Below are 22,979 nucleotides of genomic sequence, written 5' to 3' on the forward strand. Positions count from 1 at the left end.
TTTCCAGAATATGGTACGTATCCTGGCCAGTATGTGACACTCTCAGTGGCTCCAGGAGCAGCACTTCAGAATGAAACACGTCACTATTTCTGCACCAAAACATGCAAACAGTCCTTGCGCAGGGCTGGGTAGATTAAAAAATAGCCTCGTGTTGGTTCGGTTGAGGTTTTGTTGCCCAATAAGTTAACAAAAACAAAACCAGCTTTTGGTTTTTAGGGAGTTCTAGATTTGGAAAATTACGGATAAGGGATTATGAACGTGTAGTAACAATGCCAAACTTGTAGGGCAGTTGTAAGGACCGAAGGTGAACACGAGAAACAAAAAACCGCACCTAACAGCCCTCAGCTTGGTGCCTGCACAGAGTAAGGCCTCAGGAGATGCCTGCTGCTGGGCCCTGGCGGTGGGTTTATCATCTCCCAGGTCAGGGCCGTTTCTCCTCCCCCACGTGGTCTGTTGTGGCTCGTGCCTTGTCTCCTCCCCCAGGGGGCCAGCTTCTAGAGGCTCTGCTCAGAGGAACGTTAGGCTCCTAGTGTGCATGTGCTGTGCTGTGTTCAACCGGCCCCAGACTTTCACGAGGGGAGGCCTCTGAGCAACTGGAAGCGGCCTAAGGAAGTAGGGGCCGGCGCCTTCGGAAGTGGAAGCGAAGGCCGCAGGGCAAGCAATGACTCTGGCCCGGACCAGGGCTGTTCACCTGCGGGGCTGGTGGTGTCACGTGACTTGGGGGCCGGCCAGAGGCTCCCCGGTTGTCAATCCAGCATGCTCCACCCGAGCTCCTTTTCCTCCTTCCTGACTGAGCCCCAATTTTGTCCAACTGTCAGGCCCTCCGTGTGCCATGTGCTTCACTGGGGGTGGCGGGAGGGGGGCGGGCCCTGATGGGTCCACTCCCTGCCTGTGATTGGTTGAGGCATGAGCATGTGACTTAGTTCTGGCCAATGAGACATCAGGGGCATTAGCTATGGGACGGGGCTTCTGGAAAAGATTTCCTCTGGCTCAGAAGTGACGTAGATGCTTTCGAGGTGACGGGAGTGGTCGTCTCCCCCTAGAAATCGTCGCTCGCGCTTCCGAGGCTCGGAGCTGCAGCCATCTCGTGGCCGTGAGGCTGACCCTCAGAGGGCGGCCGCGCAGAGACACAAGAAGGATGTGGCTCCACGCCTGCGGCGGCCCTTGTCATTTATGTGGAGTAGTAAATGCCTTCTTGTTGAAGCCGCACTGAATTGGGTGTGCGGTGGTTACTTCCTGCTGCAGGCATTCCCTTCTGGTGCACCTCCTCGCTTACTCGGAGCACCCGCCGCTGCCCCGCCAGCTTTGCACCGGGTGCACCATCAGGAATGGCCTTCACCCCTGGTTCACACCGACCTCACTTGGGTAGTTTCCTGCCCCTCTGGGTGACCTCATGCTTGGCAGGTGGCGGAGCGTTGCGGGCCTTTCTGTGAAAGCCAGTGTTTCCCATCTGAGCAGCCAAGGAAAGGGAAGAGGTTTTCTGAGATCTCTCAAAAGCATCCCCATCAGCTACCAAGACAAGAAGGAGCAGAGTTTGGCAGATGGGTGGGAGGAGTGCCACATACCATATAAAGGGCAGCCGCAAGCCACAGAAAACCTAACAGTGTGGCTGCAGCCCCTGTTTGTCTGCCCATGTCCGTCAGGGGTGGTGGAGGGATGGAAGTGCCAGAGCGAGGCAGAACAGATGTTTTTTGGTCCTTTCAGAGGCCTGCCAGACCTGGAGTCAGAATCTCCATGCATTTGCCCTCCGAGTGACCTTGGGCACCTCACTTGATTCTCTGAAACCTTAGTTTTCCGGACTTCACGGGTGTTGAAACAATGCCAGTAGGGAATGAACAAGGCTTGCTTGAACTTTTGCTGTGTGCCGTGTTCTGGGCCTGAACTTTTACACAGATCCCAGGTAATCATCACAACAACCGCATGAGGAGTGGGGTCGAGGGTCATAATTCTTATTCAGGGGTAGGTAGACTGAGTTTGGGAGATGTTCATTGAGCTGGATTCTAACCCACTTGTAACTCCAGTTCCATTATTCTTTACACCAACAAATGGTTTTCCAAGCTCGTCGGATCAAGGAATCACCAAGTTGACTTGTGGGGCCCCATTCCTAGGGATTCTGATGCACTCGGTCTGGGGCAGGGCCTGAGCTCCTACACGCTTAACAGAGCTCCCATGTGATGCCAATTCTGCTTGTCCGTGGACCCGCTCTGAGTAGCACTGAACTAAAGGAGCCTGGACATTATGGATTCCCAGACCACTCCTGTGGGGTAGTGATTTCCCTGGTCCAAGACGGGGGCTGGAAATCTGCATTTTAAAATAGAGCCTTAGGTGAGTTTTGTGGTCAGGCAGGTCTGAAGCTGTTGCCTTCAACCATAATCGTTAGCATTTAATGTGTACCTCCTATGTATGGGGCCTGTACCAGAAGAAAAAGACTGAGTGGGTCACCAGCCACAAGAAGCTTACAGCTCAGAGCAGTCACACAGCCTCTGGGCCGCTGAGTCACCTGGGGGCTGGTTAGCAGCTCAGATTCCCGGGCTGGGCCCGAGTCCTGCTTTAGGAGGTCTTAGTGGGGTTGGGGTTCAGGAAGCAGGGTTGTTAACTAGCATAGGTGGTTTGTAGCACAGGAAGTTCCAGGACCAGATTTTAGGCACGATTGTCCAGGTGGTGGGACAGAGTGTCACCCCGTAGCTTGAGCAGAACAATGACAGCATTACTTACAAGTCTCCAGGGTGCTGCTGGGTTACTGGGGCCTGAGGGCAGGGTGTGCTTAGGTGGCAGTGGGTAAGGCCTGGCAGAGCGCCAGGAGGAGGCTCTTGGGCAGAGCTGTGGCTTTGTCCCGGTTGGCCTGAGACTTTCTTGGTTTGAAGCACTGAAAATCCCGTGTCCCAGGAACCCCCTCAGCCCTGGGCAAGCGGGACGGTCGTTTACCCTGTTGGGCAGATGGAAGTATTTTCGCAACGAGGAAAGGAACCTGGTGCAAGAGAAAGCAATGGGCTCTGTCCTGTGAGTCGTGGGATTAGATCCCGGGTCTGACACTTACTGCTTGTCTGGCCGTAGGTGCGTTACTCAGCTTCCCCGAGCTTCCATCTTTAGCTCCAAGGTGGTTCTGAGGAATCCAAGGGGTAATGCTGTTGGTCTGAGGCACGAGCGGTCATCTCAGGCAGCCTGCCCGGGTCAGGAGTACTGTGTGTGGAAGGAGGGGAGGATGGTCCAGATGCTCAGCCCTTGACAGGGGGGAGGAAGCAGGCAGGGGTAACAGTAACAGCAATGATAGCAGCCGTGCAGTGGGGGTTGAGGTGGGCTCCCGTGGTCCTGAATTGTGACCGAGGCCCAAAGCCGATGGCAGTCGCCGTTAGCCGGGTCCCAGAACTAGTCTGTGCAGACCTAGGGCCTCAGCTCAGTCCTCGGCCTGCGGCCGTTCAGTCTGCACTTCAGTGTGGGGGTGCTGTGAGGTGTACTGGGGACACACCCATGAAAGTGACTGCTGGGCTGTCGGCCCCACGAGGGCAGGGCTTTTTTGCTCTTTTGTCCAAGCTGTGTCTCTAGCGCCAATAGCCTGTCTGACATACAGCAGGTACTCAGTTAACTGTTCAAAGAACAGCTTGGCTGTTGCCCTTGAGGAGTTAACTTGGATTCGTTTGCTCATCAAACACCTACTGAGCACGTACTGGGCGCCAGCCCTGCCTGACGACCTGGAGTACGGTGGCCACTGAGACCGTGCTTATGCTCAAGTCTAGTACGTGGAGGCCCGGCATGTATGTGCTTGGGGCTGGGAATGGTAGGGGACGAGGGCGGTGGAGGTCCAGGGGAGGGAATGTCCGCCTGAGACACTGAGACTCCTGGTGCTGTCTCTCCGGTGACTGGATGGCCCTGCCCGCCTGGGGCTCTGGGTGAGTTCTGGCTGCTGGATTGCTGTTCCGGCTGACAGGATGTGCACGACCTTCTCTTCCTGTGTCTCTTGTGCAACTGAAGGGTTGATGCTTCCCGAGTGGCCCTTCCCAGGGAGGGGTTCTGGGTCTCTCTGCTGCCTCTCCCTCTCCCTCCAATCTCCTCAGTTTGGGCTGGCTCAGCCCCTTGGCTGTGAGGCCTGCCTCCCTTGACTAACTGCTTTCTCTGGCCCTTGCAGCTTCGAAGTCTAATGAGAAGCAGCTTTTTATTCTCAAGTAAGAAGTGTTGAGTTGATGAGGTGCTATTGCTGGGCATGCCAAGCGCAGGGACCTGCAGTAAATGTTTTTCCTTTCTCTGGCCCACCAGGCCAAGGGAATCAGTTCTCCACTGAGTCTTGGGCTAGCGGCCTGGGAACGAGGGTCCCTCAGGCCCTCTGCAGCTGCCCCAAGACCTGTGGTAGCCTCCCTCCTGCCTCTGCCCGACCCCACACACCAGTTGTGCCGTTTCCCTTCTGCCTAGACTCTCACTTGGAGAAATCCTACCTCACTTGGAGAAATTCCTGAGGCCCAGCCAACTCAGACCTCACTTACTTACTTCTGACAGTCTTCTGAGCGTGCCTCATGGTCTTTCCACCCCACCATGCCAGGACTCCATGGCCCCTGGCTCCCTCTGGACCATAGTCTTTGAGGGCAGGGCGTGGATTAGGGCTTTGAATCTTCAAGAGATGCTTGCTGATTCTGTGCGTGTGTGCATTTAACTTCTCTGTGTGGAGCTGGCTTCCTGAGAGAGCCATTTCCAAGCCTTCTGGGCTGGCCTGATAATATCCCCCTGCCCTGCTAGAGTCATTTCCTGCCCTGCTGAGCCCTGGGGACAGGCCAGACCAACTCCAAGATGACTTTCGAGTTACCTTCTTTCTTATTAAACAAGATTTTTCGAGGGGAAGTGTGTGTGTGTGTGTGTGTGTGTGTGTGTGTGTGTGTGTGTGTTAAACGAGTACACACCCTGTCTGTTCTCCCAGCGCAGTGGAAGTAGTGTCTTCTGTTCCCACGTTTTACTCTCTTGCCCTGTCCTTCCAGCCTCTGCATTGTGTGTGAACACGGGGAGGAAGCTTTGGCATGAAGCCTGGACTCCCAACTTCCAAGATTTTCCCAGAATATCCTTTCTGCCAATTTCTTTGAGCTCCTTAATCTTTGACTTTTGGCATCTTTGCCTTTCAGTCAAGATCCAAATAGCAGGTCCTCGGAACTGGGTCATAATTTGAGCAAAGATAGTGGAGGGGGACAACGGGGCCCGGAGGTAGACACGCGAAGGCCTGGGTCTTGGTCAACAGTCACACCCCCCGTACGTGCCAGGCGCCTCGGGGGGGCGGATAGCTGAGTCGCCAGAGACTAATGTACTTGAGTAGGTCCTGTCCACGAAAGGGAGACCCATGGATTGATCCACTCGTTTCAGAAATAGTTAGAGAACACCCACTATGTGCTGAGTCCTGGAGATGGGGCATGAATGTGAGAGGGACAGGGTGGAGGTCAGAGCCCAGGGAGTAAGGCACAAGGATTTTGGCTCTCCCTTTGGGTGAGAGGGGAGCCACGGGAGGGCTTTGAGAAGTGGGGTGGCATGACCTTGCCTTCTCCAGCCAGCTACTTGACAGTGGCCCTACCCAGGTGAAGCCCAGCTCTCTGCCGGCTCGTACGTGCCGCTGAACAGCTACACGTCGTGGGAGGAAGCCCTCAGCCTCACTGGTCATCTGCACTTGATGACCAGTGACCTCAGAGGCACTGCCACGCTTCCCGCACGTTCGTAGCCCTGCTTTCACGCACTCTTTCCCCTTCTCAGGCCTTTTATCAGAATGCCATCCTATCACTCCTAGCTCATGACCTGATATGAACTTTACTGAGGACATAGGAGCAGTTAGGAAAGCCCCTCGTTTCCCACCGCAGAGTCAGCCTGCTCCCCCTCCTGTCACTGTGCGGAGGCTCCAGCTCCTTTCAAGGCCTGCAGCCCGTGCACCTTTGCTCAGAATCCCTCTGTTTGCGCCTCCTCGGACTTCACAGCTGCTGACATTTCTCCTCTCTTCTGGATCAATTCTCTCTGTCTTCTTTCCCAGGTCATTCCCTCGAGGATTCACAGACACCCTAGACTCTCCTGTAAAAACCTTCCCTAAGCCCCCATCTCTGTGACTTTCTGCCTGCCTCTCTGCTCCGTCTCAGCAAAGCCTCTTCAAAGAACCGTTGTCTCCTCAGCCTGCTCCTTTGAGCTTGTACCCCCCACCCTGCACACCCCGAGACCTCCCATGTCAAGGTCACCCTTGATGTGGCCTCCCTGTTACCAAATCCAACAGTTGTTTGTGTTCTTATCTTCCTCCATAGTCCAGCTGCCTTTAACCCACTTGGCCACTCCTTCTTTCTGGAAGCTTCTAATCTGTTTCTGTAACAAACACGGTCCTGGTTTCTTTTTTTTAAATTTTTATTTATTTGACAGAGAGAGACAGCAAGAGAGGGAACACAAGCAGGGGGAGAGGGAGAGGGAGAAGCAGCCTTCCCGCGGAGCAGGGAGCCCGATGCGGGACTCGATCCCAGGACCCCGGGACCATGACCTGAGCCGAAGGCAGACGCTTAACGACTGAGCCACCCAGGTGCCCCAGCCCTGGTTTCTTTAACTGGGTCCTTCCATTCACTCTCCTTTAGCTTTGACTCCAACCTCCATCCATTGACTTGATTTCTCTACTTGGGTATCAAATATTATTTAAGTTAGAACAGGACTCTTGGTTTTATTTCTGCTCACCTCAGTAAATGGCAAGATGGTACCATTTTCTAATCCAGTGTGCAGTCTCAAAGCTAAAAGTAAAGAATTTATTTTAATCCCTCTCCATTACCATCACTGCTGTAACTAATGATCACACATCTACTGGCTTAAAATAATGCAGATGTGTTCTCTGGCAGTTCTGGAGGTCAGAAGTTGGACGTGGGTCTCATTCGGCTAAACTCAGGTGTCCGCAGGGCTGTCTTCCTTCTGCAGGCTCTGGGGAAGAATCCGTGCCCTTGTCTTTCCCGGTCTCCACGGCTGCCCACGTTCCTTGGCTCTCGGCCCCTCCTCCATCTCTAGAGCCCGCAGTTTAGTTTCCTCTGTGACTATACCTGCTTCTGCCACCACGTCTCCTCTGACCCTGACCCGCCTACTTCCCTCTTCCAAGGAGCCAGGAGTGCCCACCCACATAATCTAGGATAATCCCGTCTCAAGGTCCGAAACTTAATCACACCCCCAAAGTTCCTTTTGCCATGTAAGGTGACATATTCACAGGTTCCAGCAACCAGGACACAGTCATCTCTGGGGTGTGGGGGATATTATTCGGTCTGCCACACCTCCAGTCCAACCCATTAGTAAGTCTTGTTTACCTTACCTCCAAATTATGTCCTCCCTCCGCCTGTCTCTCCCTTTCTGCACTCTTTCTCACCTCTGCTGCCTTGTCCCAGCGTCTGTCACCCCCCGCCAGACTCCCGCAGTGACCTTCTGACTGTCCCTGCCGTCACCTCGCCCGCTCCAGCCCCAAGTTCGTTCTCCACACAGTGGACGGAGGGGTCTTTGCAGACCTAAACCAGATCCCTTCACCCCTGCTTGCACACTCTCCGCCCCCTCCAGAGGCGTCCAGGTGCGCTTCAGAGGAAAGCCACACTGCTGACCACAGTCTACGAGCGTGTTCATGGCTGCCCTTTTCCCCCTCCCTGACTACCCAGATCCGTCCCCACCGTTCCAGCCACACGGCCCTCTTGCTGTTTCTCGAACGTGCCAGCCATGTTCCCACCCCAGGGACCTTCCACGGGCTGCAGGGTTCTCTTCCCGCAGATCTTTGCATGGCAGACTCTGTCTCGTCTGATCTGACCGCCCAGTCTCAGGTAGCCACCCGGTCACTCCCTGTCACGTCCCCGTTTTAACTCTCCGCTGATCTCTTACCACTAGCTGGCCTTTTTCTGGTTTGTCTCCCCTTCTGGAATATAAGCAGCACAAGGGCAGAGACCCCTCTGTCTCCTTCACTGCTGTCCATGCCAGATGCTGGCAGGTGCTAAGTAAATGTTGGCTGGTGTGTGAATGTGAGGAGCCTGGGAGCTCAGGCCGAGGGAGCAGGAAGGCTTCTCCAAGGTGACCCTGAAATGCATCTCACACGATGCCTGGATTTTGGCAGGAGAAGGGAGGGAGATACAACATGTCCAGGCACCCTCGGGTGAGACAGATTGCCACGGCCTCGGAAGGATGCGGGGGGCCTGGAGAGTGTGCACACGGGAGGCTGGTGGCCCAGGGAGAGCAGGTGACAAGCTCTCAGTCATAACCGCAGATGCAGACCTCCTCCACCTGGCTCTGAGATGATGGGCCAGGTCGTGTGAACCCCTTGTGGGTGACCAGACTGGGCATTCCAGAGTCAGAGCACACTCCAATACGGGCCATCTTCTTTTCCTTTTAAATTAACTACTTAATGTTCTGTGCAGGTAATGAAGGTACATGGTACTAAAAATCAACTAATACAAGAGAGAAAAGTAACTTCCTTCCTACATCATCTCCGTGCCCTCCTGCCCCTTTCCACAGACGTAGCCACTCTTAGGACTTTCCTGGGAGGTCCTTTCAGAAATATTCAGCATATCTGTAGATTTATTAGAAAGTGCGTTGTTGGTTTTGTTTTTTTACACACAATAGTAACAGACGGCACACCCTATTTTGTATCTCTCTCTGACGTTGTTACCTATTGCTGTGTAACAAACCATCCCAAACTCAGTGTCTTAAAACAGCCACATTTTATTATTTGTCGCCATCCTGGGCTTGCCCGGGCTCGCTCCTGCATCTGTAGCCAGCTGCGGGTCAGCTCCGTGACATGGCTGCCCTGGGCTGGCTCGCTCACATGGCGGGGCCTGGCTGAGACGACTCAGCTCTCTTCCCTGTGGCCTTTCTTAGATCCAGGCCAGCCCGGCCGTGGGCTCAAGGTGGTCACAGAGAAGCAAGCGGGAAGCTGATGTGTAAGTCTGTTCCCCAGCTTCTGTGTGCGCCAGATGCACTACTGGTCTATCAGTCAGAGCAGATCACGTGGCCCAGCCCAGGGTCAGTGTGAACGGCCACAGAGCATGTGGATTCAGGGAGGTGTGAAGACCTGGGGTAGTGTGTGCAGTCAGGCTACCACGGGGTTGTATGGAGATCCGCTTCCCTCGTGTAATGGACACATCATGTATCATCATGTGGGGTGTAGCATAATTCATTTAACACGTCCCGGGTGAGGACCGTACGGGTGTATTCTGCCCTGTGCTCTTGCCACTAGGGCTGTACGTAGCCAACATCCCTGTATGTACCTCTTGGTGCCTGAGAGCGCATGTATGTAGGGGAGAAGTTACTAAAACTGGGCTTTCTGGGTCAGGTGATGTAGGTACATAAATCATTTTATAGATGTTGCTCAGTTGCCCTCTGCAGACACTCATTTCATGATGCTTCTACCAACACTGTCCAACAGTGTCTGTGTTTCTGTCACTTTTTGGTGGGGAGGGGGGATGACAGGTACTACGAGCGCTGAGAGAGACACCCGTGACTTACGAGAAGCCGGGTCAGTGAGGGGATGACATTCACTGAGCTTGTGCTGAGACCAGGAGACAGAGAAGCTGGCTGTCTCTGCTGGGTGACAGAGGAGAGCTGAAGAACTGGCTCCTGCCTGAACAGGGATTTGTTTTTCCTCTTGGATCACAGCCACGGCAGGAATGGTTTGAATAGACCTAAATGCTTCTCGATTGACAAATCCCAGTTGTTGAGGTTTTTTGTTTTTTTTTTTGGTACTGATATCAGGTACTCCCTGGAATAGAGTAGAAACCCTAAGCTTTTTCTTCCCAACCTGATCAAGTCTCTGGGTGTCAGCTGTTTATCCCTCGAGGGAGAAGGCTGGGAGGAAGGGGCAGTCACCTCAGGGGGCAAAGGCCACAGTCCCCACCCCCCCTTCCTCGGGGGAGATCAGGGAGGTCGAGGCTGCTGGGCATGGAGCTGGGCCAGCTTGGGGCTCGGGGGACTGTTTGGAGATGAAGCATGGCACCAGAGTGCCCCTCCCCTGGGGGGTTAATTCCCCATATTCTTCTCAGTGACGGTCCCCAGGAGTGGTCTCTGTTCGGCTTCAGGCTTTGGCTCCACGTAAGTTCCTGGGGAGCTGGTTTCTGCAGCCTCACTTACACCCTGAAAAATGCCTGAGGGAAAGGTGGAACGAGCCCTGGGCACCCCTGAGTTCCTCCTCACCCCCGTCCCCTGAGAGTCCTAGCAGGTGGAGCAGGAAAGGGACTTAGGGACGGCCTGCTCACACAGCTGCTTGGGAGGGAAGCTGGGCCCCTTTTCTGGGGGCTGATGTCCACATGCCGGGGCCACAGGGCAGGGAGATGGCCTGGTTCAAAGTCCCTGCTCCGGGACGGACCGGCTCTGCTACCTTTGGCATGTTGCTCCACCTCTTGTGCCTGGTTCCCCATTTGTGAGATGGAGATGCTAACAGGCCCTGGCGCGGTTGGGAGGGCTAACAGGACTGTGTACATGGCTTAGCCCACCGCACGGCATTCAGTAAGAGCCCGGCATGGCTTGTCTAGTAATAAATGTTGCATAATGTTCTTATCTTCCTACTGGATTGCAGGCCTCTTGAGCAGAGGGCTTGTGTCTCACAGAGCCTTCTGACCTCATTAGATCTAACGTAACCATTCTGGGAAATAGCAAGTCCAAAACGAATGGCACTAACAGGAACAGTAACACACGTCTACTCAGCACCTGCTTTGTACCCTATGCGTTACGTACATGATGTCTTAGCCTCACAGTAGCCAGGTGAGGAAACAAAGGTTCAGAGAGGTTAAGTAACTTGCCCAGTGCCACACAGCTAGTAAGCAGCAGAGCTGGGATTAAGCCTGGGGCTGCCTGAGGCCAGAGCTCTGTCCTCCACATTGTAATGCCAGGCTTTTGCATTCTGGAAAGTAACATGCCTGGCCCCACCGTGCAGTCCTGCTTCCCCACCTGCAGGGTGGCTTGCCTGGCTGCGCCCTACCCTGTGTCTGGTGAGTGTGAGTAGGCAAAGGAGTGGGGGAAGAGATACTCAGATTTAAGTCTTTCATGTGGCAGAATTCTGATGTAAGGGCTCCCTGTTCCTGTGGGATAGCCGCCAACTCTCCAGGCAAATCCCAGAGCTCACCTTGTTTGTTGAGAAGTGCGTTACAATACGCATTTCTCAGGGATCACTTTTCTCTGTGGTCCCACGTCTAGAGTCATGAGAATTGTTTCTCCATATAGTCTGTCCTGTGTTTGTGGTTATTTTATACAGGAGGGTAAATTTGTTCCATCTTGGCTGGAAGTGAAAGTTCTATTTTTATCTTTTTATCCTCTTTTATTTCATACTTAATTCTTTAATCCAGCTGGAATTAATTTTCTTGTATGCCCGAGGGGCCTTTGTTTTCCTTGTACCTCACTGTCCTAGCGTGTAAGCAGACACACTGTGCGCAGTAACAGCTGGCTAGGTGACCTCTGTTTCTTTCGTCACTTGCAGGCTCTGAATCGGGAACCCGCAGGTCCTTGACAGGAGCACCCAGTGCCGTGGAGTGTTCGTCAGGCTGCTGAGCTCCTGCCTCATGAGGACGGAGCCTTGCCGTCTCTGTATGATTTCTCTGGCCTGAGTTCATGGATATTTTTCAGATCCTTGCCCTCCTGGTTGGGAGAGTGAGTGGTAGGGAAGTCACCTTTTTCAAAGGAGAGCAAAGAAAACGTGGTTTGCTTGGGAGATTCATTGGAACCTGAAAATGTTTACAGTTGCACAAACGATTTTGCAACCACCATGCTAATTTCAAATTGGAATGTAAGCTCTTTGCTCAGAGCGCACAGCTCCTTCCAGACCTGAGGAGCTGATCCTTGCCTGTCTGGCAGGAAACTCCTAACTCTGGCCATCTTCCTCTCTCTGCCCTTCGTGGTTCAGCTCTAACAAATTACTTGGAGTTCCCCAAACAACTAGGCTGTGTCATGCCTTTGCATATTCCGACTCTGCTGCTTGAAAGACCTTTCCGCACATTTTCCATTTTGTAAACATGTACCTGTAATATTCTTGGTGAGGGCTTTGTCTCCTCCTCTGCCACCCAGGACTACCTCTTGGTGCCTGAGAGCGCATGTATGTAGGGGAGAAGTTACTAAGTAGAGCTGCAGTGTGCGGAGTGGTGCTGAGGGACTAGAACTTTCATGAGGGGAGGGACTGTGTCTCCTCATTCTGTGCAAAGCCTCTTCTTCTCAGCCGAACCTTTCCAAGGTCCCACCCAGTTGTTCTGATAGAGCTGGGCTCTCTGCATATCTTAGCAGCAAGGCTCTGGTGTGTTCCCCCAGGATCAGGAGATCAAGAAACTAAAAGGCTGTAAATCCTACAAAGCACTAAGGTGGTAGTTTTATAGTTCTCTTTATATGTAGTCCTTTGTTTAAATATTTTTGTAAGCCTAGGCTATAAAGCCAGTGAAACAGGAGAGGTGATGTGAGGGTGTTCTATCAAAAACCTCAGTTGGGTTCTGTGGGATTCCTTCTAGACATGAGGGACTCTGGGAATGAGTATTGATTGGTAAGGTGTTCTCAGATAGCAGTTCTCAACTTAAAGCCTGTTTGGTGGTGGGGAGATCTAGCTAGGATAACAGTTTGGCCGGTGTAACTAAGGTCAGAGTAACAGTGACTAAAGCAAGAGCCAGGTAGAAGTTAATGTTTCTCTCTCATGTAATAATTGATCATAAACAGTCCAGGGCTCAGTGACAGCTCCTGGGTGTTGGAGACCAATGCTCCTAATGTTGTGCTCCAAAGTAGATGGCTTCCATCTTGAGGACCGGAATGGATGCACCATTTTCCACCAGCCAAGACTCACTCCAGCTAATGGGGTAGAGTGAAGAGAAACTGGAGGGTAAGCTCATTCCCTGGAAGGGCCCAGCAGAGAAGCTGCATACAATACTTCTGCTCACATCCCATTGGCCATAACTTAGTCACGTGACAGCCTCCAACTCCCGGAGAGCCTGGGAAGTAGTCTTCACGTTGGCAGCTATGTGCACTGATAAAACTCAGGGACTCTAATACTAAAGGAAGAAGGGGAGAATGAATATTTGGGGACAGCTGACAGATTGTGCCACCAGGACCAGGCCTAACGCAGGAGGGTATAGTCCAAGTGCCTTGGCCCGTCATTAAATTAATAAACCATTTATTGAGCACAGACTCTGTGCCAGACATTGTGCTCGGCTCTGAGACTAAAAACTAAGTAATACACAGATTCTTCCTTCAGGTCTCTCATTACAGTCTGGAAGAGGCAGACAGATATGTAAACACCTAGGTTGGGGTGCTTGAGGTTCCTGGGGCAGCTGGGGCTGGCTTGGGATAGGGCATGTGTGGGGAGAGATGAACAGTGCTTGAAAGATCAATAGGTCCTTATCAAGTAACGGTGGATGGTGTTCCTAGTATTCCGAGTCATCCCAAAGGCGTGGAGGGAGGAGGTTCACAGGGCCTGCGTGTGGAGAACTGCCTGTGGAAACTTCCAGGTCCTGTTTTCCGTGGGGATGGGGCTGAGCGGGGAGAAGGGAACCATTAGTCCCATGTTCTGCTCCCCACTTGAGTCTGCATTCTTCTCCCCTCACTCACCCACACCGTCTTCTCTGGCCACTTGGTCCAATGTGCTTTCATCGTCACACTTTTCTTATGTTCTGCTGTTCCCTCAGCCTGGTTTGCCTTTCCCTGTACTGTTTGCCAGTCCACATCGAACTCAGCCTGTCAGGTCTAGTTGAGAGGTGTGGCAGGCCAGGCCACAGTATTTCCCTCACTGAGAACTCATTAGCTCTCATCCACAGTCTTGCTATGGTCGTGGTATTATTCCCCTTTCATAAATGCAGGCTGGTGCTTCCAGAGGGTAAGCGATACGCCCCCGATCCCACAGCTAGAAAGGGGTGGCAGGCAGCAGAGGGCCTGATCTGCTGTCCTTTCTGCTTGTTGGCCTGGGGAGTCTGCTCCGGGCAGCCATTTCCAGCTGCAAGGTCAAAGGAGCCCGAAGCAGGGAGGTAATCAGAGTGGGGGTGGAAATGAGGGATATGTGGAGATAGGAATCTTCAGCTCAGATGTACAGAGGGGCTTTCTTAGAATTGCCCCCCAAAACACCGAGGCTAAATCCTAGGGCCACAGACACAGTGTGACAAACTGGGATTTATATCTATGACTCTGAATCTCATGTTATTTTATTTTTTGGAAATTTAAAATCTACAAAAAAGAAACTCAATGTATACTAATAGTCTCACCACTCAGAAATAACCACCATTAATGTCGCAAGATATATACTTCCAGTTTTTAAAGAAGAGTCACAGTTTTTCCTAAAAGCAATATAAAATGATTCTGCTCAATAAAAATAATTCAAACTGCAAAGGTGAGAGTGAAAAAATTATCCCAAGTCCTGTCATTTGGAAATTTTTATTACTTAAGTGATACTCATTCTAGACATCTTTTTAGGGAAACAGACAGAATAAAGATAAACAGGCATACTTTTATAAATGGTGATCACACTCCCATCTGATATCACAGCCATTAGCCATGGGTAGCTGCTGACCACTTGAAATGTGGCTGGTTCGAATTGAGATGTGTCATAAGTGCAAAGTACACACTAGATTTGGAAAACTTTTTTTTTTTTAAGTCAGCTCTATGCCTAACCTGGGGCTCAAACTCATGACCCCGAGATCAAGTCACATGCTCTACTGAGGGAGCCAGCCAGGCGCCCTTGGATTTGGAAAACTTAGTACGAACAGGAATATAAAATATGTTGATAATTAAAAAATGTGGATTGCTTGTTCAACTAACAATATTTTGGATATATTGAGTTAAATAAAAGATACTATCAAAATTAATTTCACTTGTTTCTTTTTCCTTTTTTAATATAGCTACTGCAACTTTTAAAATAGCATGTGGCTTGCATCCATATCTGTTGGGCAGCAGCTATTTTATTTTATTTTTTTAAAGATTTTATTTATTTGGCAGAGAGACAGCGAGAGAGGGGACACAAGCAGGGGGAGTGGGAGAGGGTGAAGCAGGCTTCCCGTCGAGCAGGGAGCCCGATGCGGGGCTCCGTCCCAGGACCCTGGGATCATGACCTGAGCTGAAGGCAGACTTACGACTGAGCCACCCAGGCGCCCCAGGCAGCAGCTATTTTAAAAATAAAGTATTAATAAGTACTGATGGGAAGAAGGAAAGGAAAGTGAATCTAAGCGAATTGTTGAGCTCTAGATAAATGCTTCACCATGTGGCATTGTTTCCGGAAAGAGTGCAGTAAAGTTTTAAAAAGATTGGTGTCGTGTTTTTTTCTTTAAGCATGTATTACCTTGTTTTGAAGGATGGTACTCTGAAGCACTTACCAATTTTGTTACATTGTCATTTTTGCATTGTGTTGGTTTATAGCAGTCCAGTTCTGTTCTGTAACTAGTTCTTATAGGCATTTAGTATTCTCTATGTCAATGCTCTGATCCTCGCTGTCAGGCCTTTGCCCACACATCCTTCATCCCTGAGCCCTGGATTTCTTTATTAGCTGCATTTCATTCTCAGGAATGGCTCATGCTTCTTGGAGGAGGCTGCTTGCTGCTCTTGCACCTGACCAGTGTTACGGCCAGCTCCAGGCCTGTTGGGTTACGCTCTGTGTCCCTGTGTCCTCTGCAGACATTGTGTCCTTGTCTTCTGCTGTAGGATGCTGCTGTGGTCCTGCCTGATGTTCCCTCATCTTGTAGGCTATTTGCTTTTCCTTCTTGGACAACTTAGAGAATGCTTGAGTTCAGTAACTTAACTCAGCCCTTGTTTACTGTGGCTTGGCCCATCCCAGAACACTAGGTCTCATTTCTAAGAGACTATTTTGGGCGTCCCGGTACACAGATAGAGGCATTGCTGAGAACTTTAGATTTGGCAGATTTGGGTCACTGACCAGGAAGGCTGGGAAGGCTCTCCTTGTAGCTCACTGCCTTCAGTGGACCTACCACTCAGAATCTCAGTGGGTGCTCCGTGACTGTTTCTTGACTTAATTTTAGATTACCTAAATAATAAGCCAATCTGTTCTCCTTTCTGGGACTGGAATGTTGTTAAAGATAAAACTAGAGTCCATTTTGGCCCCTAACTCCAGTTGAGGTCCTCCCTCAACTGTAGCCCAGTGGGAGGTACAATCGTGGATTTGAGGTATATCCTTCCAGACCTTTTACACTGTGCTTATATTTTAATGCAGTTCGGTTCTGTCGCATCACAGAAGAAATAGGTCATGCTCACGCTGGTGTATGAATTGTTCTGGGTTCGTGCAGAACATCTAGATGTGCGGATTCCCAAGAGCTACTTCTGGAGTGAGCTCTTCATTCTAATTAACAAGCCAACGTGCACAGTAATGGAATTGTAACTCTTAAGTAGTGTAGTCTTAGGAGTAAAACCTTCATCTAGACATTCCTAGTTGTCAGTGTCTGTATAGCTTCGACTTTTAGGCAGAAACAGACTGCGTGCATTCAGGTCATTTTGACACAAACTCATTTTAAGAATCTGTACGAGACATTGCTCCAGCTCACATCCATGTGTAAGACCACAGAACACAAAAGAGCTAGGAGATGTCACTGCATCAGTTTTGGAAAATACATAGTATTATTTTGTATAGATCATGCCGAAAAATAGCATAAGACAGCTGTGTTTTCCTACTGAGCTTGCGCGCTCTCCATGTTAATACATATCTAGTCTTTCTAGATTCAATAAATGTGTGACAAAGGAATGAGCTACCCCCGTCTGTGTACACATTCTGGAACATTCTTATTGATGAACAGAATTCACTGTAAGCTGGTGCCCACTTGGACTCCCTCTAAGGCTATGAAGTTCCAGAAGGGCCTTGCACAGAGCAGGGGTGTGGTGGTCCTGAGGTCCCCGGGCGGAGCTTCCCAGCACACAGACCATTCCCGGCTCCCATTTAGCTTCTCACTTTGTTCTTTGTAGATGACATGGCAGAGCTTCTCCTCGGGGAGTCAAAGCTGGAGCAGTCCCTGAAGGAACACCCCCTGCGGCAGGGGGCCAGTCCCCGAGGCCCCAGGCCCCAGCTGACCGAGGTCCGCAAGCATCTGACCGCCGCCCTGGACCGCGGGAACCTAAAGGTACTGTGGGTCTCTGAGCTGAGGGGGCCAGTGGGGTGATGCTTGTTCTGCCTCCTCAGGGCAGTGAGCCATGGGGAAGGATGGCCTGCAATGGACCGGGCAGTGTTCAGAGCACACGAGCACGCTGCCACAGCGTGGCTTCTCAGAAGCAGGCCTGCTCACCGTGTGATCGGCGTCTCAGCCCCCTGTCTGGCTGACCCACCTTATCGGGGCTTCCAGCTCACTAGGGTCTCTGGTGAGTCTTCAGTGACACGCTATTCTGAAAAATCTTCTCTAGGTGCTTGGAAGAGAGCTGTTGTATATGGCCCAGAGCTCAACCTGACGCCTTGGCCACTTTAGGAAAGAGAGGAGTTAATCAGGAATGCCATTTACCGCACAATTCCTGCCTAAAATACACAGCTCCTGAACGTCCCCAGGCTGCCGTGGCCCGGAACTGCGTGGGGCTCCTCCTGGCGAGCACAAGCCTGGTACTTTGGTAGGGGAGGCAGCCAGGATGGAACCGTCCCTCTGCCTGAGCAATGGCCCTAACCCTCATGGCCCAGGAGACCTTAAGCACTACCCTTCTGCTCTGCTCCTTCCCTGCCCTGTCTTCCCGTCTCTAGACTCAGCTTTCCCTCTCATCACATATTCTTTTCTTGCTTCCTTTGAATCTCCTTTCCTCTCGTTTTTGCTCCCCCTGTGCCTGCTGCCCCCTACACCCATTAGCTCACTTGCGGGGCTCTGAGTTCTTCCCCGCCCTGAAGGCTGGTTCTTCCTGCTCTTCGGAGGTCACGCTCCTCCAGGTAGCTGCCTGCACCCAGCCCCAGACCCGTCAGCGTCCTCAGCTGCCGTCGTGCTGTTGTGCACCCCTCACCGTTATCTCATCTCCAGAACTTTTTTGTCATCCCGAACCAAAACTGTCTATGCATGAGGCTCCGACTCTCCGTTCCCCCCTCTCTGCCCCCGGCAACCCCCAATCTACTCTCTGTCTCTATGATTCTGACTGCTCCAGGTCCCTCATATAAGCGGAATTGTAGAGTATTTGTCTTTTTATGACTGGTTTATTTCATTAACATAACGTCCTCAAGGTTCATCCATGTTGTAGCATGTGTCAGAATTCCCTTCCTTTTTAAGGCTGAGTAATACTCCATTGTAGGTTTATACAGTGTTTTGTTTATCCACCTGTGAGTGGGCACTGAGATTGCTTCTGCCTTTTGGTACTTTGAATAATGCTGCTATAATATAATACAGACTTTTTTTTTTAAGAGGGTGGGGAGAGAGAGAGAAGGGGAGAGAGAGAGGAAGGGCAGAGGGAGAATCTTAAGCAGGCTCCATGCCCAGTGCAGAGCCTGATGTGGGGCTTGAACTCATAACTCTGAGATCATGACCTGAGCCGAAATTGCGAGTGGATGCTTAACCGACTGAGCCACCCAGGTGCCCCGAATAGTGCTGCCATGAATGTGGGTTTACAATATCTCTTCCAGATCTTGCTTTCAGTTCTTTTGGGCATTTACCCAAAAGTGGAATTGCTGAATCATACGGTAATTCTATGTTTAATTTTTTAAGGAACCTCCATACTATTTTCTGTAGCAGCTGCACCATTTTACATTTTACTTTCTCACCACACTGAGTTCCAGTTTCACCACATCCTTGCCAGCATTTTTTATTTTCTGTTTTTTGCTATTGTTTTGGTTTTGGATAGTAGCCATCCTAATAGTTTTGAGGTGATATCTCACTGCGGTTTTGATTTGCGTTTCCCTCATGATCAGGAATGTTGAGCATCTTTTCATGTGCTTATTGGCCATTTGTATGTCTTCTTCAGAGAAATATCTATTCAGGTGCTTTGCCCATTTTTTATTTGGGTTGGGTTTTTTTTGCTGTTGTTCAGTTGTAGCTCTTTGCCTTTAACCTTGATGATTTCTCTTTCCTTTTTCTTCACTTCCCATCTCAGAACCCTCCAGGGCTACTTCTCTGGACTTTATTCTCATGTTTATGTACACCACCCCCCCCCCCCCCCCCGAGAAGCCATGTTTTCCTTAGCTTTACTTTTTGTATCCGTTTTGGAAGCTTGTGCCTATTCCCAAATTGTTCCGTGACCCCCACGGAGGCCACCTCCCTCTCTGGGGCTTAGTTTCTATCAGTTTGGATAGGGTGGGCTGTTGGAGGGGTGAGCTTGGACCCTCCCAGCTCTTAGATATTCCAAGCCTGTGAGCTTTCATTCAGAGATGTCCTTCCTCCTTGTCATCTCGTCACCTCCTTGGCCCTGGAGCAGTTGGGGGCTTGGGCAACATTTGTGTAAGTGAGTGTTAGTGTTTGTCAGTTGTGTGGCTGCAGGCTTCTGGAAATGCAGGCAGAAAGCCTCCTTTCTAAATGGCCTCTATGTATGTCTGTCTCCACTGGACACAGCTCCAGGCCCCTCAGGCTGGCTTGAGAGCATCAGTTAATTACTTTATTTTTTTTAAGATTTTATTTATTTATTTCAGAGATAGAGTGAGCGGGGGTGGAGGGAGGAGCAGAAGGAGAGGGAGAGGGACAAGCAGACTCCCTGCTGAGCACAGAGCCTGATGCAGGGCTTGATCCCATGACCCAAGATCATGACCTGAGCCAAAATCAAGAGTCAGACGCTTGACTGACTGAGCCACCCAGGCACCCTGCGCATCACTTGAATATAGGAAGGTCAGTTTACTAAGCACTTGGTGCTGCATTTGGGCCTTTAAAAACACATATTCTCTCTTTCCCTGTTTCTTTTTTTTTTTTTTTAGATTTTATTTACTTATTTGAGAGAGAGAGGATGAGAGATAGAGAGCACGAGAGGGAAGAGGGTCGGAGGGAGAGGCAGACTCCCTGCCGAGCAGGGAGCCTGATGTGGGACTCGATCCCAGGACTCCAGGATCATGACCTGAGCCAAAGGCAGTTGCCTAACCATCTGAGCCACCCAGGCGCCCCTCTCCCTGTTTCTTTTAAAGGGCCATGCCACACTTCTCTTCAGAGTCAGTTCATGATACTCGTCGGTCCTCATCAGTGAGAAAGGGTAGAGGGACAGTGGACACGTGGGCCGTGCTTCCCAGGGATGGCCATCAGGCGTCCCTTCAAGAGGCCAGAGGGTGTGGCTGTGTGCTAGGGGAGAAAGGTTGAGGATCATGCTCCAGGCCTGACATCTGGCTAGTTTGTTTCCTCCTTCCAGATCCCTAACTTCACTGTGAAGAATTAACCTTCTGGTTTACCAGGTGCTGATGGTTTTTTTGCTCTCCACCCAGTGCAGTAGTAAGAACATGGAATTTCAAGTTAGAATTCCTGAGTTTGTGTTCCAGTTCTAGCTTTATAAGCTGTGTGATTCGGTGAAGTTACGTACTTTCTCTGAGCTTCACATTTCTCATCCGTTAGCATAGTTAGCTAGGGGTTGTCTTGAGGCTCAGATGTGGCACCAGAGACATGTCATTTACTGCGATGTTATTGGTTCTATCTAGAGAGATTTTTCTCCTGTGGCCATTTTAAAGCTTCCTCTACCGTATAAAGAATGTTCCAAAGTCGCCCAGCTTTTGCACGGGTGTGTTGCCCCAATAGCTGGCTACTGTGAAACTTGTTCTCTTCTTGACCTTAAATCAGTACGTCTCCTGGTGGGGCACTTGCTCAAGCCCAGTGCAGACAAGGTGCCCACAAAATACGCACGGACTGAAACAGGCAGGACCAGAGCAAGGTAGCAATGTGGTGGGGCAGAAGGAGCCTGGCCTGGGAATCAGGAGACCTGCTTCTCAGTCAAGTCAAGAAAACCGTGTTTCTCCTGGGCAGGGCAGCACAGCTCTGCTGGGGCCGGTATCCCCAGCCCTGCAGCGGCAGCCTCTGTGTGGGGTCGCCAACTAGACTCGCTCCAGCAAGGCTCTCCCAGTGCATGCACACTGTGCCTTTGCACTTGGAATTTTGTTCAGGCTCCTGTATCTTTTACATCTGGCCTTGTAGTTTACTTTTCTTTAAAAAAAAAAAAAATTTTTTTTTCAAGTTGAATTAAACATCTTTTTCTTTTGGTAAAATATTATCTAACACAAACTTTGCCATCACACCATCTTAAAGTGTACAGTTCTGTGGCGTTGAGTACATCTGCACCGTCGTGCAGCCTCTACCACTGTCCATCCCCAGATTGAAGCTCTGGGCCTGGTAAACACCAACCTCTGCTCCCCTCCCCCTTCTGTTTGCTTTTTAAACCAGTGGTCCCAGGGCTGGAAGGCCTAAGGGAGGAAGGAAGACAGCCTTGTCTGCCAGGAAGCCTTTTCTCTGGGTGGAGAACCCCTGTGGTGGGACTTTTTTTCATAGCTCTTTTCCTCTTCTCTTAAGTCTGTTTTGATTTTTCTGTTTGCAAAGATAATTCTCATTTCTTGCATTCTAATTTTCTTTCTCTCTCTCTGGCCACTCAAAACCCCCTTTTTTTGTTCCTTTCAGGGCGCCTGGCTGGCTTAGTCAATAGAGCATGCCACTCTTAATCTCAGGGTCATGAGTTCAAGCCCCACATTGGGCGTGGAACCTACTTAAAAAATAATAATAAAATTTAATTTAATTTACTTTAAAAAAAACCCTCCCTTCCTTCCCTTTGCTGATTTTACCATCTCTCTAATGCTGCCCATTGCCCCTGCTTCCTTTCTTTTTTTTTTTAATTTTCTTTTAAAAGATTTTATTTATTCATTTGAGACACAGAGAAAGAGAGAGAGAGAGAGCATGAGCAGGGGAGCGGCAGGCAGAGGGAGAGGGAGAAACAGGCTCTCCACTGAGCTGGGAGCATGTTGTGGAGCTTGATCCCAGGAGCCCGGGATCATGACCTGAGCCGAAGGCAGACGCTTAACCATCTGAGCCACCCAGGCGCCCCAACCCCTGCTTCCTTTCAAAAAATACTTTATGATTTCACTTATATGTGGAATCTAAAAAAAAAAAAAACAACAAATGAATAAAGAGACAAACAAAAAGCAGAAACAGACCCATAAATACAGAGAACAAGGTGATGGTTGCCAGAGGGGCGGGGGGGTTGGGGGGTGGACGCAATAGATGAAGGGGAGCAGGAGATACAGTTGTGGACTGAATGAGTCCCAGGAATAAAAGGCACAGCATAGGGAATGGAGTCAGTGATCTGTAACAGCACGGTATGGTGACAGGTGGCAGCTGCACTTATGGTGAGCACAGCAGAGCTTAGGGAGTTGTCCAGTCACTATGTCGTACACCTGAAAAGTGTGTGACATTGTGTGTCAACTATACTCAAAAAAAGAAAAAAAAAAAAAAAATGCCCGGAAGCTGGCGATCCTGGCGGACAGCTGCTTTGCCATGCTCTGACTGGTTACCTGGCATTGGCCACCCCGTCACGGTTAACAGAACGGTGCAGCTTCCTGGCATGCTCCTGTAAGCAGGAAAATCTAGCCTTGCATAGCCTGGGTTCCAAGGAGCAGGCCTGCGAGAGGGTGATAAATCTGTCTCCTTATATAGCAGGCTAGGCTGTCTCCTCTCTTCCTGCTGATGAGTGCTGGCCAGGGGGAAGGGCAGCGGTTGAGGCCAGTGGGGATGGACTGGGGAGGCCAACCTCTCCTGCCTGGAGAGGAATGAGGGCCCATCAGAGGACGAGGGCTAGAGCTCGCAGCCTCTGTGGGGGGTGGGGAGGACCAGGGTTCAGTCACCTTACCCATTGAGAATGGCTCAGTGGGAAAAGTTCGCCCCTGGAAAGAAAGCAAGTCCTGGGTTTTGCACCAATTTAGAAAACCTCTCTCTTTGGGTTATTTGGGTTATTGTCTTGTAGCACACCCCCAGGGCAGCGGGCAGGATGCACCAGGATGTCCTTTTTTGAGACAGGTGCTTGTATGTTTTGTTCATAAAGCATCCCTTCGTCCTTGGCGCAACACAGCCAAGCACGGGGACCTGTGGGGAGCCTCAGTGTTCGGTTTCGTTTTGTTTTACAGCCACTTTCTTGAAGTGGAGTTCATATGCCATATAACTCACCCATTTAGAATGTAC

The 22,979-nt window shown here is 50.7% G+C and overlaps 1 protein-coding gene across 5 annotated transcripts in view; it reads left to right on the plus strand.

The window, feature by feature from the left end:
- The window catches only part of TTC7B (tetratricopeptide repeat domain 7B), a 249,804-nt gene that overhangs the window by 6,063 nt on the left and 220,762 nt on the right, over positions 1 to 22,979 (plus strand). For all 5 annotated transcript variants that reach the window (XM_035727914.1, XM_035727915.1, XM_035727917.1 and 2 more), the window contains exon 2: positions 16,861 to 17,015. In XM_035727914.1, the coding sequence (XP_035583807.1) occupies positions 16,861 to 17,015 (155 nt within the window). The remainder of the gene's footprint in view (positions 1 to 16,860; positions 17,016 to 22,979) is intronic.

This window comes from Zalophus californianus, chromosome 6, assembly GCF_009762305.2.
Source record: "Zalophus californianus isolate mZalCal1 chromosome 6, mZalCal1.pri.v2, whole genome shotgun sequence".
NCBI classification, from domain to species: Eukaryota; Metazoa; Chordata; class Mammalia; order Carnivora; family Otariidae; genus Zalophus; species Zalophus californianus.